At 44.1% G+C, this 19,819-nt stretch overlaps 2 protein-coding genes and 1 long non-coding RNA gene across 6 annotated transcripts in view; 2 read left to right on the top strand and 1 right to left on the bottom strand.

Moving 5' to 3' along the window:
- Nucleotides 1-595: 595 nt before the first annotated feature.
- On the top strand, nt 596-13,975 carry mmp9 (matrix metallopeptidase 9). Its single transcript, XM_007912321.2, has 13 exons — nt 596-758; nt 2,494-2,723; nt 3,718-3,866; nt 4,199-4,339; nt 4,914-5,087; nt 6,411-6,584; nt 7,532-7,705; nt 8,126-8,278; nt 8,839-9,007; nt 9,985-10,121; nt 11,219-11,375; nt 11,836-11,939; nt 12,267-13,975. The coding sequence occupies exons 1-13, from the start codon at nt 633-635 to the stop codon at nt 12,371-12,373; spliced, it is 1,995 nt and encodes a 664-aa protein (XP_007910512.1). The 5' UTR covers nt 596-632; the 3' UTR covers nt 12,374-13,975.
- Nucleotides 3,453-16,518, bottom strand: LOC121850382. The gene is made up of 3 exons (XR_006085580.1): nt 16,460-16,518; nt 3,936-4,014; nt 3,453-3,556 (listed from the first exon to the last, which is right to left on the bottom strand). It is a non-coding gene; the product is annotated as an uncharacterized LOC121850382 (long non-coding RNA).
- Nucleotides 16,519-16,853: 335 nt separating this feature from the next.
- znf335 (zinc finger protein 335) overlaps nt 16,854-19,819 on the top strand; it is a 36,157-nt gene continuing 33,191 nt past the window's right edge. For 3 of the 4 annotated variants that reach the window (XM_042341792.1, XM_042341794.1, XM_042341793.1), the window contains exon 1: nt 16,854-17,005. The gene's annotated coding sequence lies outside the window, so the exon portion shown is untranslated. Of the gene's footprint in view, nt 17,006-17,585; nt 17,930-19,819 lie in introns of those variants that run through there. The other variant, XM_007912339.2, reaches the window with a different exon arrangement.

Here is a 19,819-nt window from a genome sequence, read left to right as displayed (position 1 = left end):
TTCAAATGCACGTCTCAAGGTATTAGTGCATGATCCGTTGGAGAAAATAACTATTTTTCTATCTTTGTGTTTACTGTTACTGCAAAACTATCAGTAGTGATGTGCTCTGAAAGGTGCTATACAAATGAAATTTCGTTGTTGCTGTTGCTGCTCTGGGAAGCTGCTCTGTGTGAGGGGGGGCTATATAAATGCAAGTTATTGTTGTTGTGCTGAATTGTGGCAAGCCAGCAAAGCTTGCTCAGTTTCTCCCGTTTAATGTAAGATCTTAATTCCCTTATTGCCTGCTGTACTGAATGCACACGGTCACTACAACATGAAGGGATCAGTCACTGTCACACAAGAACCATTTCTCAATATTGCAGAATTGTAGGGGAATGGTAATAATTAGTTCAGATGTTGTAAGAGCAACATTGGTCAAAGTGTTTTGAAGATTTCTTGGCTTAGTGCCTTGATTCCTCGCCCGCCAAGGAAATCTCTGTGAATCATGATCACGGAGAATGTTTTTGTTTTAACTGAGTCATAGGCCTGTGATGTCACTTGCTCTGTATAAATACAATCCTTTCACCGGCTTGAGGACTGAAGAGCAAATCACGAGCAAGAGACTTGGAGACTCTTTACCTGAAGCCTGCAAAATGATGCTTGTAGGAGCTGTGTTCAGCATTGCCCTTCTGGCACACAGCAGCTTCTGTGCACCAAAGCATTCCATTGTCATCGAATTCCCCGGTGAAAAGTCAGTCAGTGACCTTGAGTTGGCAAAGGTAAGATGAAAGTCCAAGTTTTTTGCTGCTTTTCCTTAGTCTGTTTTGTGCTGAGTTGATTCACCCTTCTCGGCTGTTGCTGTCAGGTATACTTGATATTAAGACGTTAAAACTAATGAGGTTAACATGTTACCTGTTTGCTCCGAGACTGATGGTGATGAACACTTGGCATTTAGAGGTCTGGGAGCTCACTGAAATAATTCTAAGTGAGAGGAGTGGGGTGCACGGAGGAAAAGATCGCTCAGCAGGGCAAAGTCACAAAGAAAATAAAGCTGGGGATAACCAAGTTGTAGACAAGTAGGTTATGCATATAAACCTGACTCAGATAGTAGCATTCTCATCTCTGAGCCAGATGGTTGTGTGTTTGGGGCTTTGACCTCACAGTTTTGGCTAACGCTCCAGTGCAGAAGTGGGAGAGAAATGTCGTCCTTTAGGTGACACGTTAAACTGAGGTCCCATCTGCCTTCTCAGGTGAACATTGAGGATCTTGTGACAGTAAATGGGACAGGAGTGAGTTTCTCCTGATGTTCATAACTGTTTCTGGGGCATTGCAGTGTGGAAATTGGCTTCTACATTTGCCTACAAATACAGTCACTACACTTTACAGAAACGTTGTGAGAGTATTTGAGGCATTATAGACACCATATCAAATGTAAAGATTATTATTATAGCTCTGCAGCAGCTATACAAGGCTCCCATTCATTTTTACTCTCGAAAACTTTCTCCCTCTCCTCTTCTGAAATTGTTTGCTTACGATTTGGTCACTCCCTATGTTGCCCAAGTGGACTTTATTCATACGTGAGCCTTGAGCCTTGAATGAGAGGGTCATCAGGCTCTTTGTTTGTGGGGATACACGTGAGTACCCGGATGAACAGCTAATGCTCTAGTCAGGGGCTTTTGGTGTGCACAGAGCTGTGACACAAAGGAGTGGACAATAGGGTCTTGGTTAAAAATAGGGTCTATCTGTGAACACACAATGCACTTGGTTTGAGGTGAAGCATTGTATTTCTTGCGTGTTTGAAAGTGAGGCACAGCTATTCTATCGCAGCCAAATCTGATCTCGTCCTCAGCGGATACGCACACACCCAGATGTCAAATTGCTTTTCAGAGGGAGAACTGGCTGATTTTCACCGAGCAACTCAAGAGTAATGAAGCCCCTTTAAAATCAAATTCCTAGAAGCAATCATTTTTAAGAGCCTCGTTGTCTGAAATGCTGAGGTGCTTTCTCAGAAAGCTTTCATAATAATAAGAGGCATTTGCCATAAATGTCCAAACATCTTAAGGCACTTCATACAATGAGATTATTGCAACTATTTTGTTTTAGTCGGTTGGGTGCTTGACAGATGCAGAAACCCATCACCGTGCTTAAAAGTATCCAAACTAGACTGAGATTTACACGTAGGTATATCACCTACACATGGAAATCTTCTCCGTGTCTGGAAAGAAATAAGCACCCTGGGGGGACGCAACCTGCTTACCTAATTCTGGAGAGTATTAGGCGCAGGTTGACAAAAGCCAAGGCTTGGGAATCCCAGAGTGTGTGTGGAGTTACTGTGGGAGTTTAATCAGCTAAAATTGTATAGCTTGCCATAGAAAACATTCACAGCTTTTGTTATCTAGGTTTTGTTTCAGTGCTGTAACTATAACTAACTGTTAGCGCTTGCACTAATACCTGATATCAATAGCTAAGAACCCAAACGGGTGGCTGAATCTTTTGGGTTTCATTGTTGCACAGGAGTACCTGAACAAATTTGGATACATAAATCTCAAAAACAATGAAAACGCGATTGTTAGCCTGAAAGGTGCAATCTTGAAGATGCAGCACAGCCTGGGAATTCCTGAATCTGGGCAGCTCGATAGCAAAACCATCAATGCCATGAAAAAACCACGGTGTGGCGTCCCAGACGTCCGCAGTTACAAGACGTTCGACGACGAGAAGTGGGATCACACTGACCTGACCTACTAGTGAGTCATGCACTGTTAATGCACCGCTAACATTAACACACACAGCACCACAACATTCACATTAACACACAACACTGGCCACCTTGTGGTGAGTTGTTTTGTTTCAAAGGAGGGTCCAGATTACCATTAAACTGAAGTTCTGCAATTCACCCCAAAGTACACAGTCAATTCATTTTGCAGTTTGTTCCGTGAAGCCCTTTGAGACATCTCAATGGCGTGATAAGGCGCTGTATCAAACGCAAGGATCATTACTTTTGTTATTATTATTAATTCACAGGTTAATTAACCTTGTTGACAGTTTCAATCAAATTTCATAACTTTAGCTTTTTTTCCCCCAGCTCATACATGTAGCATTTATTCAAGAAAAATTCAATATGTTTGGAAAGTTTGGGGGCAGTTTTTTTTTAAGACAGCCCAGTATTGTAGTGCAACTTATGCACCAGTATTTAGGGTACATCTGGCACACAGCCACTCACAATCTTAGCTTCACAATCTTAGCAGCTTCTTCTTGCTACTAGCCACACAACACCCCCCCACCCTTCACCCCCCTGCCCCCCACCCCCCACCTCTGGAACTCCCTCTCTCTATGTCATTACTTCGCCCACAAAATACACAGTGAATCCACTTTGTAGTATTTCTGTGAAGTGCTTTGAGATGTCTCGAAGATGTGATAAGGTGCTACATCAAATGCAAGGCTTATTATTAAACTACTCCTTAAATGTACCTCTTTGAAGTGCCTATTGTTACTTTCTCCTTTCCTACTCCTCTTCTTCCTTCTTTGTTGCTTTGCATCCAACCCCGTCCGTCATTGTGAAGTGCTCCGAGACGTTATTCTATGGAGAGGGATAAATGTGCTAATTTATCAAATATTCTATTTAACAGCAACTTGCAATTAAATGCACGTTGTGGTTAAGACACAATACAGTAGTGGTTTTGCTGACTTTTGGGGTTATAATTACTGTTTGTCTAATTTTCGTTTCCTCCCATCAAACAGTATTGTTAACCACACTCCTGATATGGTTCCGTCAGTCGTTGACGATGCTTTTGCTCGTGCGTTCAAAGTCTGGAGTGACGTTACTCCATTGACGTTCAAAAGGATCTACAGTAATGACGCAGACATCCTGATTCAGTTTGGCAGGACGTGTGAGTAGACAGGACACTACCTGTAGAATGAATTAGTCTTGTTTGATGATTTAATTTGCGGTGATTTACCTTCATTCTGACCGTTCCCTCCACCCACTGCCTTCGTTCAGCTACCTCCAGCCTTTGTTGGGTCCGCTCCACCGCTCCACTGTGTATTTTGTTGGCGAAAAATGCAAAGAAAAGAAGTAAATCACCAGGACCCAGATAGAATTTCTCCCAAATAATTTGCACATAGCACATGATACACTGGTTTGCGGTTGGGTTATACATGGTTTGCGCACAGTATATAATAGACCTTGTGGCTAATGATTTCAATCTGTTTGTTGTTGAAGGGCATGGAGATCCCTATCCGTTTGATGGCAATGATGGTCTGCTGGCACATGCCTACCCTCCCGGCAAAGATCTTTATGGCGATCTCCACGGTGACGCCCACTTTGACGATGATGAATTCTGGACTCTGGGAAAAGGAGCAGGTATTCAACATTGAGCCCAATTAACCTAAGAATATTTCCTTTGAACGACCTTATGCAAACGTTATAACAAATGTAACGCGCTCTCTCATTGATCTCACTGCATGTTGCATTTCTTTCAATTGGCAATTTATGCCCATTTTACACTACATGGCATTTTAATTTTTCTGCCCATAAAATACGTAGTCAATTCACTTTATAGTATACCTTGTGAAGCGCGTTGAGATGTCTTAACAACATAATAATGCGATATATCAAAAGCAAGGATTATTATAATAAATGACTGTTTTGAGAAGATTAATCTATCTCTGGAATTTCCATGTGTAGGTGGGATATATGGAATTCTCGGTTTAGTTTGGATACCCTTAAACACGTTGATGGGTGTCCACATGTATCAGATATTTGGCTGAACCAAAAGAAAATGACTCTATATATGTGATTCTTTATCTGAAGTACAATTTGTGATTCAGGCTTCTGATGACTTCACTGTTAGAAAAGATAATGCAACTCTGTTGGACTGTTCCTGTACCTCCTTCAATTCTGTTACTAAAATATCATCCCTTTGACCTCTCAACAGTGGTTAAAACTCAGTTCGGCAATGCCAATGGAGACTCCTGCCACTTCCCATTCATTTACGAGGGAAAAACATACAAGGCCTGTACCACAGACGGGCGGGATGATAACTCTCTCTGGTGTGCCACCACTGCAGACTTCGACAAAGATAAGAAATATGGATTCTGCCCAGATGGACGTAAGGCATTTTTCTTCCCTTCCCGTTTTGCGTGATAGGCGAACAGCTTTTGCTATCTTCCACTTAAGAAAGCACCTTATATTGTGGACAGATTGTGAATTTAGGCCTTTACGTAATTTCAACTGAACATAAGAACACAATTGCTGGATGAAAGTAGACCAAGGTCCATCCTGTTCACCTTCCACTATCCCGGCATGACCATTTTGGGACCCAAACTATGTACTATATCCCACGATATTATTTCTTGAAAGAAATCTACCTCATTTGTTTTTCAAAGAATCGACACTTTCTGCTTCTACCATCTCCCTAGAGAGTCTGTTCCATACATTTATGTTGAGACACGTACAGATCAGTTGCAGCCATCTGATGAATTCGCCTGGTGTGAAATGGTTTGAATTAACCAGTATTCATTTCAAGTAGGATTTGAGTTAAAAAAAAACTGCAAAATCATCGTTGTCAATGAGAAGCTGTTGTTCAAAAATTGGGCGTCATCCCACCTCTAGAGACAGTCGCAAGACATTCAATCCTTCTGCCTCTGAGTGCGGTGGCCATCACTGTTTATCTGGGATGGTTAATCTCTTAGTTCTGCTCTCCAGGCCAGCAATGATCCTAAGCTGTATAGGCTATCCCAGAGGTCAGGGCAAGTCACACTTGCCTCCATCAATATTTTGTTTTACATTACTGAGTAAGACAGTAATTGGAGTTGAGGTACAGATCAGCCATGATCTGATAGAATGACCGAACAGGCTTGAGGGGCTGAATAGCCTACTCCTGTTCCTTTGTTAGTCTCAACATGATTACTTCATCAGTATAATAAACCACCTCTATCCTAGCTGGACTATCTCGCAAACATACCCTGGTAACTTGACTTGATTACCTTTGGCTTGAGGCACTCAAGCAGAAATGCCCTGAGGAGATTGGGTGGGCAGAGTGTATTGAGGAGTAGGTTTGGGTAGAGTTGGTTCTAGGCTCCATAATTCTCATGGTCTTGGCTTTACGATAAGTTTCTTAAAATTTAAAATCATGCGTAAATTTGAAAAATGTTTAAACTGTCGTAATTTGGAAGCGGGTTTCCACAGTTCTTAAAATGTTGTGAATTCAGGCTAAATTCTAAGATTTTTAAAAAAATTCTGCGAGATCTTACATTTTAAACCAATGAGGATAAAACAGTGAGGTTAAGGTTAATGGTGAAGCTAAGACCATGATAAATGTTGTACTCCTTGCTTTTCGTATTCGGAGCTTTGTTATGCCCTCTCTTTCGTGATTCGTGTTTGAATCTTAAGGTTTTATGAATCGCATTCATTTCAATTGTGTTCCTTTCAGGTTTGTTCACCATTGATGGTAACAGTGAAGACAAACCCTGTGTGTTCCCCTTTGTATTCGATGGGAAAACATATGAGAGCTGCACTTCTGAGGGACGCAGTGATGGTTATAGGTGGTGTGCAACAACCAGCAATTTCGACATTGATAAAAAATATGGGTTTTGTCCAAATGCAGGTAATTAGGTTTAGAAAATCGAAAGTTTATTTTAACACTTTAGATATAAGCCTTTGTCAGAATTTTTAAAAAATTGTCAGAATATAATTATAGAAAGGATTGGGACTTTTCTCCCTGTGTCTCGGCCAAACAGACTTCCAGATAAAATGGGCATTCACTTCCAGGTTGTTTTGCAGCTCATTGGTTGCCATGTTCGCCTAAAAATACAGTTACTGCACTTAACAGTAAAAATTGTGAGTTGCGTTGAGACGCAATAACAAAGGCAAAGATTATTATAGTTAGCAAGTTGCTCGATCAAATGAAATGTGAAACACATCTGGATTCAAAATTGAACCATACAGCCTGGAAAGGCGTTAGGTTCAATTCCTGTCTTGGGCTGAGTTAGCTGATATCTGGCCACACGACACCTATAATCAGCTTCATATAATCGGCCACTGGCAAAGGACTGTGGAAAATCAGGCAGAGCAACTTCCAGTTCCTGATCCCTGTCTCGATACCACTGCTGGCTGGATGTGTGGATGTCAAGTGATCAACGGGTGCTCCACAGTCAAATTGCCCTGCGGACACTCAGGCTTGAATGAGGAGCAGGATGTGCAAGTGCTCTAACTAATATGCTACAGTCCTGCGCAGTGCCCATGGAAGCATAATGTAGCACCTTTAGGGAAAGCGGGAGAAAATTGGAAAAAGAGAATACAATGAAATACAATACAAATTTACATTTATATAGCGCCTAAAAATAATAATAAGCCTTGCTTTTAATATAGTGCCTTATCACACCACTGAGACATCTCAGAGCGCTTCACAGAATATATTGTAAAGTGGATTGACTGTGTATTACACAAAAGAACAGAAAAAAGCGCATTAATTTTTTAAGGCGGTTTGAATGGCTGTTTTGCTCAGTAGCGAGACAATTTGACTTAACACGACACCCATCTGCTTTCTTTCAGGCAACGCTGTGGTCGGTGGAAATGCAGATGGGGAACAGTGCAAGTTCCCCTTCACGTTCTATGGTAAAACGTACAGTGAATGCACCACCGATGGTAGAGCTGACAAAAAGCTTTGGTGTTCTACCACCAGTGATTTCAACAAAGAAAAAAAGTGGGGTTTCTGCCCTAATATTGGTAATTGGTTTATTTTTTTAACTGGGGTTTACTGTGCAGATCCATGATATTCAAGAGTAATTAACACCAGACTGGAGCCTGATGATTGTGCAGAATTTTGGAAAGTGCTTAAATTCAATCTTCATTTGCAAGACAGTTTTCAACAGTTCTTTGAGACTGAATTTGAGATTTTTGTTTTCAAAATTCTGCATGATGTTACATTTTAAGACAATTGTCTTAAGGCTAAGACCCTGAGAAATATCAGGTCCCTGATTCACAATGTCACAGTGGCAAGGTTACAGGTTGAAATCCCTGTCTTGATCATTCCTACCAATACACTACAGTATATTGAACTTTTTGGAAGGAATGTGCTGTTCTAGAAATCTGTGCTGGATGTGTAATGTTTAACGACTAAACAACTTGTATCTGCTGGGTGTGTAGGTTACAGCTTGTTTCTGGTGGCAGCCCATGAGTTTGGACACAGCTTGGGGCTAGATCATTCCACCCTCAGAGAAGCCCTCATGTACCCCATGTACAAATACGTAGACTTTCCATTGCACCGCGATGATATTGAAGGAATCCAATATCTGTACGGTAGGTCCAATTAGTTTAATTATTGTTTTCTCTAATAATTTTATGGAGTCCTGTAGCAAGCGAAAGGACTGGGGTTCGATTCCCGGGCAGGGTGAAACATTAGGCAAGCTTCCTTACTCCACACACTTCTGTTTACCTAACAGTAAGTGGGAACCTGGTTGTTAGTTGATTGTTGGATTGCTTTTCCAGGGGGAATAATCCCTACGAATATATAATAATAATATGGTCGCTCAATCCACAACTGTTCGTGGCACACTGCTGTGCGCAATTGGCTGCTGCGTTTCGCCCACAAAAAATATACAGTCACGTTATACATAAGTGAATATATATTCAATTTACAGTATATTCTTTGTAGCGCTTTGAGACATCTCAACGATGTGATAAGGTGCGAATGCAAGGATAATTATTATTATAATCATTTTAATAATAGATACACAATAGCCAAAATGCATTTTATTGAAGCATTTGTGTAGTAGCAGTAGTCAAACAATGTCCCAATATATTATTTTCCCAGTGTGTAAGGGTATCTTTGAGCTCAGGTTGGTTTATTTTCAATGCAGGACCAAATCCAGGTTCCCCAGCCTTGCCCACCATTGGCACACCAGAGATCACAACAGCCCGACCGAGTATAACAACGACCACTGAAGCGACAGGTTCTGACATCTGCAGCGTGGACACTTTCGATGCCATTGCAGAAATTAAAGGACAACTTCACTTCTTCAAAAATGGGTAAGTGGTGATGGATTTGCTTCTGAATCCTGGAATCCTGTTGGAGTCTTGTAGTTTCGTGGTTGGAGCACTCGCCTCGCAAGCGAGCAGACCCGGGTTCGATTCCTGGGCAGGGTGAAACATTAGGCAGTTTTTCTTACTCCACACACCTCAGTTTACCTAGCAGCAAGTAGGAACCCGGTTGTTAGTCGCTTGGTGGATTACTTTCCGGGGGTAATAATCCCTTCCAAAATATATATAAAAATAATAATTTGGTCACTCAATCCATGACTGTGTGTGGGACACTGATGTGTTTGGCCCACAAAATACAACAGTAGATTCACATCACAGCATATTCTGTGAAGTACTTTATCAAATACATTATTATTTGATATAGGGATTTATCAAATGACTATATCAAATGCTAAGATTATTATTATTATCATCCTCCAAACACCTACAAAATACACAGTCACTACACTTTGCGGTACACTCTGTGAATCAAATTGAGACGTCCACTTGACGTGAAATGGCGGTATACCAAATGCAAGGATTATTATTATTATCTTGGAAAATAATTATTGTGTAAAGCAGGAATCTGTTTTTAAGAACACGGGAGGATTTCCCTCCTCTCAGGAATATTAGTTATTAGGTAAAAATGAAAGGGTAAATGTGCGAAGGATGGCTACCCTCATTCTGTAGCCTAAAATCAAGATCGCTGCTACCCTTACCTTTAGCTTTAGCTCCCACACCCCCACAACCTGGCCCCACGTCACAAAGATTTTTCCAATATATTTTCGATCAGAAATATGCTATAAATATATCATAAATATGTAATTATAAATACAGTAATCTCCTGATAGCTCAACCCTGGCTTAACATGTCACTACCACTTTAACTCATCATGCTGTCATGCCTAACTCGACACTTGACGACAAAGTACAGTGAAAATAGCTGAGATAAAAGTAACTGTTAATCTTTTGCTTCACATTTTCCAGAAAAGTCTGGAAGTTTGCGTCAAACAAACAACTTGTCACAGGACCTGAGCCAGTTACAAAACTGTGGCCTAAGGCTCCCTCCAAAATCGACTCTGCTTTTCAAGATAAAAGAACCCAAAAGGTCTACATTTTCTCAGGTTTGTCATTTATTTATTTATTGATTGATTGAATGATTGATTTCTCGATGACTATTTTCAAGCAGCTATTCAGACATCATTATCAGGAGATTCCAAGTTTGCTTTTCCTGTTAGTCCAGCTCATAAAAAGGCCCCACAGCTCTCTGGTCGAAGGCTGGGTATCAGTAGAGCACGACATTGCCTTCAGCGTTTCTTCAACTGAGGAAAATCAGTCAGGTTTCCTAGTTAGTCCTGGTCATTGTTCAATGACCCCAGTTGGCTAGTGCCTTTGTGTAAGGGTCGGGTTTGGAGATGATCAGCTCCTTTCATGCCTGCGACTACTCCACTTCTTACCGACACTCACTGTCAGTCCTCACACATAAAGGACAATCACTTGGTGAGGTACCAAATGGCAGCCGACAACTGTGAAACCCAACCTGCATGAATGAGCACCTTCATAAGAACATAAGAATTGCTCGATGTAAGAAGATTAAGGTCCATCCAGTTCGTCTTCCACCGTCCTGGCAGTCGCATGCACATGTCATGTCCCAAGCTATATGGAGTGGAGTCCTGTAGCTCAGTGGTTAGAGCACTCGCTTTGCAAGTGAGAGACCTAAGTTCAATTCCAGGCAGAGGGCAAAACCTTGGGCAAGTTTCCTTACTCCACACAGAGCCTAATAATAATCCCTCCAAAAAACCAAAAACAATAATTAAATTGGTCATTTTCAATCTACGACTGTTTGTGAGACATTGCTGTGCGCAATGGGCTGCCGCGTTCGCCCACAAATATACAGTCAATTCACTTTACAGTGTGTTCTGTGAAGCGCTTTGGGACGTCCTCCCGACGTGAAAAGCGCTATATCAAATGCAAGGATTATTATTATTATTATTATATGCTACAGCCCAAGGTATTATTTCCTAAAGAAATCTATCTCATTTGTTTTTGTAAGAATCAACACTTTCCATTCCCACCATCTCGCAAAGGAGCCTGTTCTATATATTTACTACTCACTCACTGAGGTGGTTGGAGGATATTGGATCGGGAAAAGTAATAAAACAAACTAAAACTCTCTTGCTGACAACTGAATTCCAACTGAATGATTCCTTTTTCTTCACAGGGGAATCTTACTATATATTCTCTGGCAAGACTCTTGAGCAAGGCTATCCCAAGAACATCTACAAACTGGGCATTGGCGACGATGTTAAGCATATAGTGGGTGCTATTATGAAAGCCAAATATAAAGTTTTGCTGTTTGGTGGAACCAAGGTTTGGAGGTAAGTTTGAGGGCGACTATCTGTCAAGTAAAATTACTTAGATACACAAATAAATATATCGTACTACAGTACATGTTCATCGCTGCAGTCTAGTTTGAAATCTCTTTTACCCCCTTGATTTACAATAACAGCATACAGCATAGGAGGCAACTGGGCTACCGAGTCTGTTCCAGTTGTCAGCAAAGTGCTCAGCAAAATCATCCTAAAGCTGGCTCTTTGCAACACCCTTCCTTAAAATACCTCCATTGACTTTCAATTCCCAAGTGCTGTCTGAAAACTTCCCATTTTCCATCAACTGCAGCCAAATATCTTAACAAATAAATAAATGTAGATTTACGTTCAATTTTTAGCCTCTATAAATGCTTATTAATACATTTTAATTTATATTTGTTTAAATTCCATGCTTGCTACTTACGCACAGAACAGATTAACTTATTCAACTTCTTTAACTTGGATTCAGACTCAACCTGAAGACGCAGACGATTGAGAAGAGCTTCACCAATTACATTGATTACTATTTTGCTGGGGTGCCTATTGATGCCAATAATATCTTTACACACAAAGGTAAGTTCATCAGCACAAATTACTTTTGGACATCAAATAATTAATGGGATCTGACTACTAGAATCATATTCTAGACAAGTAACAAAAAGAATTCCGGGCTTACAATCAACACACTATGATGGACTCCAATGATGTTATACAATATAATGGAAAGAGCAAATTGATAAACGTTCACGTGTAATACTGTACATAATAATCTTGCATTTGATTTAGTGCCTGAGTCGTCAATGACTCAAAGCGCTTCACAGCTTTTACTGCAGATTGTAGTGACTGTGTATCTTTTGTAGACGGGTTACTTAACATTCTTTCCAATTCGTTCTCTTTCAGGGTATTACAACTTTGTGCATAATGGCGTTTTCTGGAAGATGAACCATAATCGTCAAATTGAATTTGTGGGTTACGTCAACCGCGATTTGTTGAAATGCAAGGAATAAATTCTCCGTCTTAGCATCAGAATTCTCTGGAAGAAGGAATGTATTTAATTTATTCTGTTTAATTCAAATATTCCATTACGCTTTCAACATCAAAAGCAATACATGCAATCCCTGAATTTTTGTGTTCACATTTTACCTGGGACTTCGGTTTGTTGTTTGAAGATTTGCCTTGGATGGTGAATCTACTCAAATGAAGGGATTAGGGTGGGACTGCACTATCCCCTTCCCCCCGCCCCATTACCACCAGGTAAATTGAATGAGCAAAGAAATTAAAGAATTAATTATAAATTGCATGTGTTACTTGTAATAGATGCATGAGTTGACTCTTCCATCATCACTATGTCAACTCTTCCATTAGTGTCAACCTTTATTCGGGTTGAATCAAAGTGCCTGCTGGACAGTGTAAATCTAGATTGATATGTAATGCTCTCTTTATGTGTGAATGATAGTATGTCACAAATGCCAGGTAAGATATAAATGTGAAGCCAATCTAATCAAGTGTATAAGATGCACTGTGATTGTCACTGCAATACTTTGCTTATTCTGATACTGAGTGAAATTTCATGAGCTTTATAGAAAGTCACAGCTTGAAGTGGATTTACATTCATTGCTCAAGAGCAGCATAAAGATACCCAACCGGAAACTTTTTTTAAAAAAGTCCAACCACGGCTATATTTTATGTCTTAATCAAACTTTAGTATTTATTCTTAGTTTTCTTTTTCTATTCGGGAACAATATATTTTATCAGGTCTGTTCCAGTTTTCTGACGCAAAGCTCCAGCTGTTGACCGGTGTAATGGACAAATATGTTGGAAAACCAGTCATGTTAAAGAATCGTAATATCAGGCCAAAGTTGACACTAAGCGTGAACAGATGGCAACCAAAATCTGCCCAGCAAAAAGCTTGTGGAACGAGCTAAATTAAATCTTTCTCGATTAGTTGGACCTCCAAATCTTTAATGAACTAGCGCTTGTTATCGAATTATGCAATCTGGCCAATTTCTCTTCCCTTTACTTTTGCCTACGACTCATCTCTGTCCATAAGTCAGGACTGCCAATACCAATATTATCTTCCGAACAAGTGCTTCTTGCCTTTATAGCAACACTTTTGACTCGAGCATAAGCCAAATTCATGTACATATCACGGGTGATTAAACTGCCACATTAGGATCAGAGGAATAGAAGGAGATAATTGAGCCCATTGAGTCCATACAGCCAATTCATCAGATAACGGCAGATCTTTTAATCCTACATCCCTGCCTTTTCGCCACACCCTTACTTCTCAAGCATCCTTTTAAACATTTCATTGAGTCTGCCTTTACAATCTTTTCTGAAGGTTCACATTATCACACCCCTCTGTGTGAATATGTGAAGAGAATATTTTCTGAGATTTCATGATTTGTTCTTTTTTGCCATCAGTGTTCCTAGCCACAGCAGCAATCATCGAATGAAGAACTTGCAAATACCAAGTTTTGGTTAACAATTGACTTAAGTACATCAGTGTTTGGTAAAGCTCAGATAATATAACCGTTATAACTGAAGCTAAATTATTTTTTAATAAGAATTCATGTTGGAAACTTTTTCATATAATAAATTGCTTTCTGTATTTCATAAAATGTTTTCAGGCTGATCATTGTGTGAATCGTGTAACAATGTTTTCACATAGAAGTTATCCCTACCACACAACTTTGTTCATATGTTTCTCTCTTGCAATGACTATTGCGGTACAATGCATATAATGCTAATCTATTCTCTCACCTCTGGGACACTCCAGATTTAAAACAACAACAACATTTCATTTGTATAGCGCCTTTCACGTTGGGAGGACATCTCAAGGTGTTGGACAGAATTACGGACCAGAACTGGGGGTCGGGATGGGAGGGGTGGAGGGCAGGCGGAAAGCAGGGAGATCAAAAGCACAGTCGAAGAGGAGGGCCTTGAGGTGGATCTTGAATGTTGCGAGGGAGGGGGTGAGACGGAGGGTCTACGGGATGGAGTTCCAGAGGGTGGGTGCAGAGTGACGGAAGGCCCGCCCGCCAATAGTGGAGTGAGCAAGGCGGGGGACGTGAAGCAGACTGGAGCTCGCCGAGCGGAGGGAGCAAACAGAGTGGTAGGGGATTTGGAGGTCAGTGAGGTAGGGGGGAGCAAGGCCGTGGAGGGCTTTGAAGGTGAGGACCAGGTTCTTGAACTGTATCCTCTATGATGGGAAGCCAGTGGAGTTGGGTAAGGATGGGGGTGATAGGGTCGCGGAGCCTAGTGCAGGAGAGGACACGGGCTGCAGAGTTCTGGATGATCTGCAGCCTGTGGAGGGAGGAGTTGGGGAGGCCGACAAGCAGTGAGTTTGCATTGTCGAGCCTCGATGTAATGAAGATATGTATGTAATGATGTAAATGATGTAAGTCAATTGATGGTTAAAATAATGATGGTAATGAAACTTGTATTTGATATAGTGCCTTATCAAGTCTTCGAGATGTTTCAAAGCGCTTCACAGAATATACTGTAAAGGAAATTGACTATATTTTGTGGGCAAAATGCAGCAGCCAATTGTATACAGCAGTGTCCCACAAAGTCGTGGATTGAGTGACAAACGTTTTTAAAATTTTTTTTCGAAGAGATTAGTATCCACGGAGAAGCGATCTGCCAATTGACGAACAACTGGGTTCCTACTTACTGCAGGTAAACAGAGGCCTGTGGAGTAAGAAAACTTGCCCATTGCCCAAGAAAACTCAGAGGTATCAGTCTCCTCTTTCTGTTATCTGTATGAATGTGCAGTAAGCCTGGGCAAGCTCAATTCTTATCCTGGAGGAAATATTCCTTGCATTTGATATAGTGTTTTATCACTTTGTCGAAACACCTTAAAGTGCTTCACTAGATATAACTGTAAAATGTAGTAACTGTGCATTTATAGGCAATTGCAACACAAAATATTAAGACTTCAGCATCGAACATTATGTCTCACTAAAAATATAATCCTTGCATTTATCAAGATCTCAAAAGGCTTCACAAAATATAGTGTCAAGTGAATTGACTGTGTAACTTGTGGGTGAAACTCGGCAGCCAATTGCTCACAGCAGTGTCTCACAAACAATCCACACCATGGATTGAGTCACCAAATTTTTTTGTTGAAAGAATTATTTCCCCCGGAAAAGCGATCCACCAATCGACTTAACAATTGGGTCCCTGCTTACTGCCAGGTGAACAGAGGCATGTGGAAACTTGCCTAACATTTCGCCCTGCCTGGGAATTAAACCGAGGTCCTTTTGTGTGTGGGGAGAGTGCTCTAACCAATATGCTACAGGACTCCAGATGTATAAAGATGGCTCCTATAGAAATGTGGAAATTCACAATGCATTGGGCGTTGTAATGGGAATGCACAAATGTAACTAATTACAGACGCAAAGACAAGATGCAAAATCAGACACAAGACAAGCCCATGGACATAACCAATTAGAGGCACACTGGAGATAGACACACCTACACATAGAGGCAAATACCTGCAAACAAACACACAAATTGAGACACGAGATATAAAACCAAACCTCTCCGACCTGCCCACTCCATCACAGCATCAAGCACAATGTTGAAGTGCTGAATTCTTAATATTTTAACACGATACAGCCCCGGGGAGTAAAACCCAATACGTCCCGAGGCATATTGGTTGGGAGCACTCCAGGCGCAGCGAAACGCTGGGCGAGTTTCCTTGCTCCACGCGCCTGCGTTTACCCGGAACGTCCTCCCGACGTGAAAAGGCGCTAAGCAAAACGTAATCTTGTGGTGGTCGTCGTTGGGAGAGGTCCACCGACAGAGCGGGCGGGTACAGTCTCGGATAAGTCGGACTGGGTGGAAGGTGGCGCTTGGCACTGCGATGGGCGGGTAGGGCGGGCGGGGCGGGTAGGGCGGGTGGGTAGGGCGGGGCGGGTAGGGCGGGTGGGTAGGGCGGGCGGGGCGGGTGGGTAGGGCGGGCGGGGCGGGTAGGGCGGGTGGGTAGGGCGGGCGGGGCGGGTAGGGCGGGGCGGGCGCTCTGGAGATGACCTCCATTGGGGCTGAAGGAGACCAACCAACTGAGCCACTGAGAGGGAATCCCCCACCTGGTAACAGACAGGATCACGTGCTCAGGGGACACCCCCCACCACCACCACCGCGCGTGACGTCAGACGCCCGCGAACGTCGGCCCGAAGTCAGACGCAAGGAGGACGTAACCCGGGTGGAGGGGAGGGGCGTCGGCGGTGATGATGATGGAAGGTGACGCGTCACTCCGCACGCACTCCCCGGAGCTGTCCGCGTCCGCGCGGAGAAAAAGCAGTGCCGCCGTCCGCCTCCGTTCAGCGCCGCCGCCGCGGGCGCCCTTCCGAACGGGCGCGCTGCAAAGTCTCGGTGGGTGGGTGGAGGGGGCACCGGGAGGCCTCCGTCCCCCAGTCGGTTCACTCAAACCCGCCACCCCCCGCGACAGGTCGGCGAGCCGGTCCTAGCGCTGATGGGTACAAAAGGAGGCCCGGGCGGTGAGGCGTCCTGGGAGGCGAGATGGCGTCTGTCAAGATTGCCGTGTTATTTGTGTAGGTTTGTCTCTGACCCGCGCGGGGCCGCGTGGCCCGGGTGACCGGGGTTTTTGCCCCTCTGAGCCGGCCGAGTGGGAGGTAAGGAATCCGAGGCGCTTGGGCGGCGCGGGTTGTGGAGGAGCGCGGGAGGCGAGGCCGAGGCGGCCTGACGGACGGAGCGGGGCCTCAGTCCACCCCCCCCCATCCCCCCCCACCCCCCATTAGTAGCTCCGCCAACTGCCTGAGCGCAAGTCACACGCCGCCGCCGGGGGCGCAGGCACCGCGCGGGGCACCACAGCCGGAGACCCGGGGAAGGCACATGAGAGAGAGAGACCGACACGGACTGTGTGGGGGGGGGGGCAAGAGAGAGAGAGAGACGGACTGTGGGGGGGGGCGAGAGAGAGACGGACTGTGTGGGGGGGGCGAGAGAGACGGACTGTGGGGGGGGGGAGCGAGAGAGACGCAGTTGGGTGGGGTGTGTGGAAAGGGGTGCCGTTGGGTGGGGGATGTTGGGGGGCACCGTTGGGTGGGGGAGGGCTGTTGGCTGGGGGAGGGGGATGTTGAGGGGGCGCTGTTGGCTGTGGGTGGGGGGGGTCGCTGTTGGCTGGGGGTGGGGGATGTTGGGTGGGGGGGCACTGGGGGTGGGGGATGTTGGGTGGGGGAGCACTGGGGTGGGGGGCGCTGGGTGTGGGGGGGGGGCCACACAACTGTTACCTGCACGTAAAAGTTTCCCTGTGTGCACTGGAGTGTGCGTTGTCTCCCTGTGAGGGACGCAGTCTGTTGACCCGTTTCGGGAGTGTTGGTGAGGATGGGCGAGACATTGTGTTGGTAGTGCTGAAGTTGCACAGTTTGCCATCAACAGCATTACCTGACAAGATTCGTATTGCTGTAGCTTGTCTCGCTCGTACTGTGTGTGTATGTTAGTGCAATGCCTTGCAGGTTCGCGGGAGATGCTGCGATGTGCAATACGTACGAAGGAAAGGACATGCTCTCAAAAGTGTTGAGCATTTTTACTTGTGGATGGTCAGCAAACGCATCAGTTTCTCATCTTATTGTAGATTATTTCTGAATCACTTGGGCTCAGTTGATCGCACCTCCTGAGTCGGAATTTATGTGGATTGGGATTTTGGGTTTATACATCCAGTGTAGTGCTGGTCCCCCGAATGAGATTTTCAACTGGGTCTGCCTGTTTAAGTGAACACTGAAGATCACTATTTGATAACAATATCAAGGTTATATTCGTACAGCGCCTTTCACGTCGGGAGGACGTCCCAAGGCGCTGGACAGTGTACAATATTTCAGACCTGAGCTGGGGTCGGGGGGGGGGGGGAAGGGGGGTGACTAATGGCATGGTTGAAGAGGAGGGTCTTGAGGCAGGGACTTGAAGGAGGCTAAGGAGGGGTCAAGGTGGAGTGATTGGGGGTTGGAATCCCAGAGGTTGGGGGCAGAGCGGCTTAAGGCTCTCCCGCCAATGGTGGGACGGGTGGGTCGGGGGACGTGGAGCAGGCCAGAGCCGGCTGAGCGGGTGGGTTGCTAGGGGGTTAGGAGGTCGCAGAGGTAGGGTGGGGCGAGGCCATGGAGGGCTTTGTAGGTGAGGACCAGGATAAGAGAAATGTGTTTCTCCCAGTTATTAGAGAGAATACCCTTATCGAATAATGCCATGTGATCTTTAAACCCCAGATAAAACCAGTCACTTTATAGTTGTTTGTAAATTGCTGTTTGCAAATTGGTTGCTGCATTGTCTGCAAAATCCTGTGAAGTGTCTCAATGATGTGGTAAGCTGCTGTATCAAATGCAAGGATTCTTATACTTAACTGTCCAGCTCCAGTGTTTACCACTTTAACAGGATCTACATCTTTTGTTCTACATGGACCATAGTTGAATACAGTGATACAGTGCACTATTGACATGTATGCTTGTGACCACCTTCACTGTGCTGACAATCCTTGCAAACTGGAACACTCCTTCATTTGTATTTGTCTATTTAATCTAAACTCAGATACTTCTTCACATGCAATGCAAAATGCAAACTGTTGTAATAGGAGTTTACCTCCTTGCCCCACTACTCACAGACATCAGAAACCTCTCCCTGTCCACTGGCACCATTCCCACCCTTTTAAAAACAGCCATTATCACTCCTATCCTTTTTATAAAAAAAACCTTCCTGGACCCATCCCGGCTTTCAAACTACCATCCTATTTTCCTTTCCAAGGTCCTGGAATGAGTTGTTACTTCGCTCCTTCCTCTCCCGCCATTCTCTTCATGAACCCCTCCAATCGTGTTTTCGTGCTGCCCACAGCACAGAAACAGCTTTGGTCAAATTGATGATAACAACAGCAAGATTACATTTGTCTAGCGCCTTTCACGTCGGGAGGACGTCCCAAGGCACTGGACAGAGTATAGCATTTCAGGCCCAGGCTGGGGTCAGGAAGGGAAGGGGGGTGGCTGATGGCATGGTCGAAGAGGAGGGTCTTGAGGCGGGACTTGAAGGAGGCTAAGGAGGGGGCGAGACAGAGTGACTGGGGGATGGAATTCCAGAGGTTAGGGACAGAGTGGCTGAAGGCTCTCCCGCCAATGGTGGGGCCACAGATGCCAAGCTGTGACTAGGACTCCCTCTGCCTCCACGTCCTCCTTGACCTCTCCGCTGCCTTCAGTACCGTTGACCACGCTATCCTCCTCCACTGCCTTTCCTCACACCTCAACCTTCACGGTTCTGTCCTTGAATGGTTCAGGTTGTATCTCTCACACCGTCTCCACTTCATCTCCACAAACAGTTTCTCCTCTAGCACGGTCTCGTGCGGCATTCTTCTGGCTCTATCCTTGGTCTCTTCTTCAATATCTTTTTGTTTCCTCTTGCTCCCATCATCCGCAGACATGGAGTTAACTTCTACGTGTATGCAGATGACACCCAAC

This window comes from Callorhinchus milii, unplaced genomic scaffold (assembly GCF_018977255.1).
Source record: "Callorhinchus milii isolate IMCB2004 unplaced genomic scaffold, IMCB_Cmil_1.0 Scaffold18, whole genome shotgun sequence".
NCBI classification, from domain to species: Eukaryota; Metazoa; Chordata; class Chondrichthyes; order Chimaeriformes; family Callorhinchidae; genus Callorhinchus; species Callorhinchus milii.
Note: the sequence above shows the minus strand (reverse complement) of the source record. Positions and strands in the feature narration are given on the sequence as shown.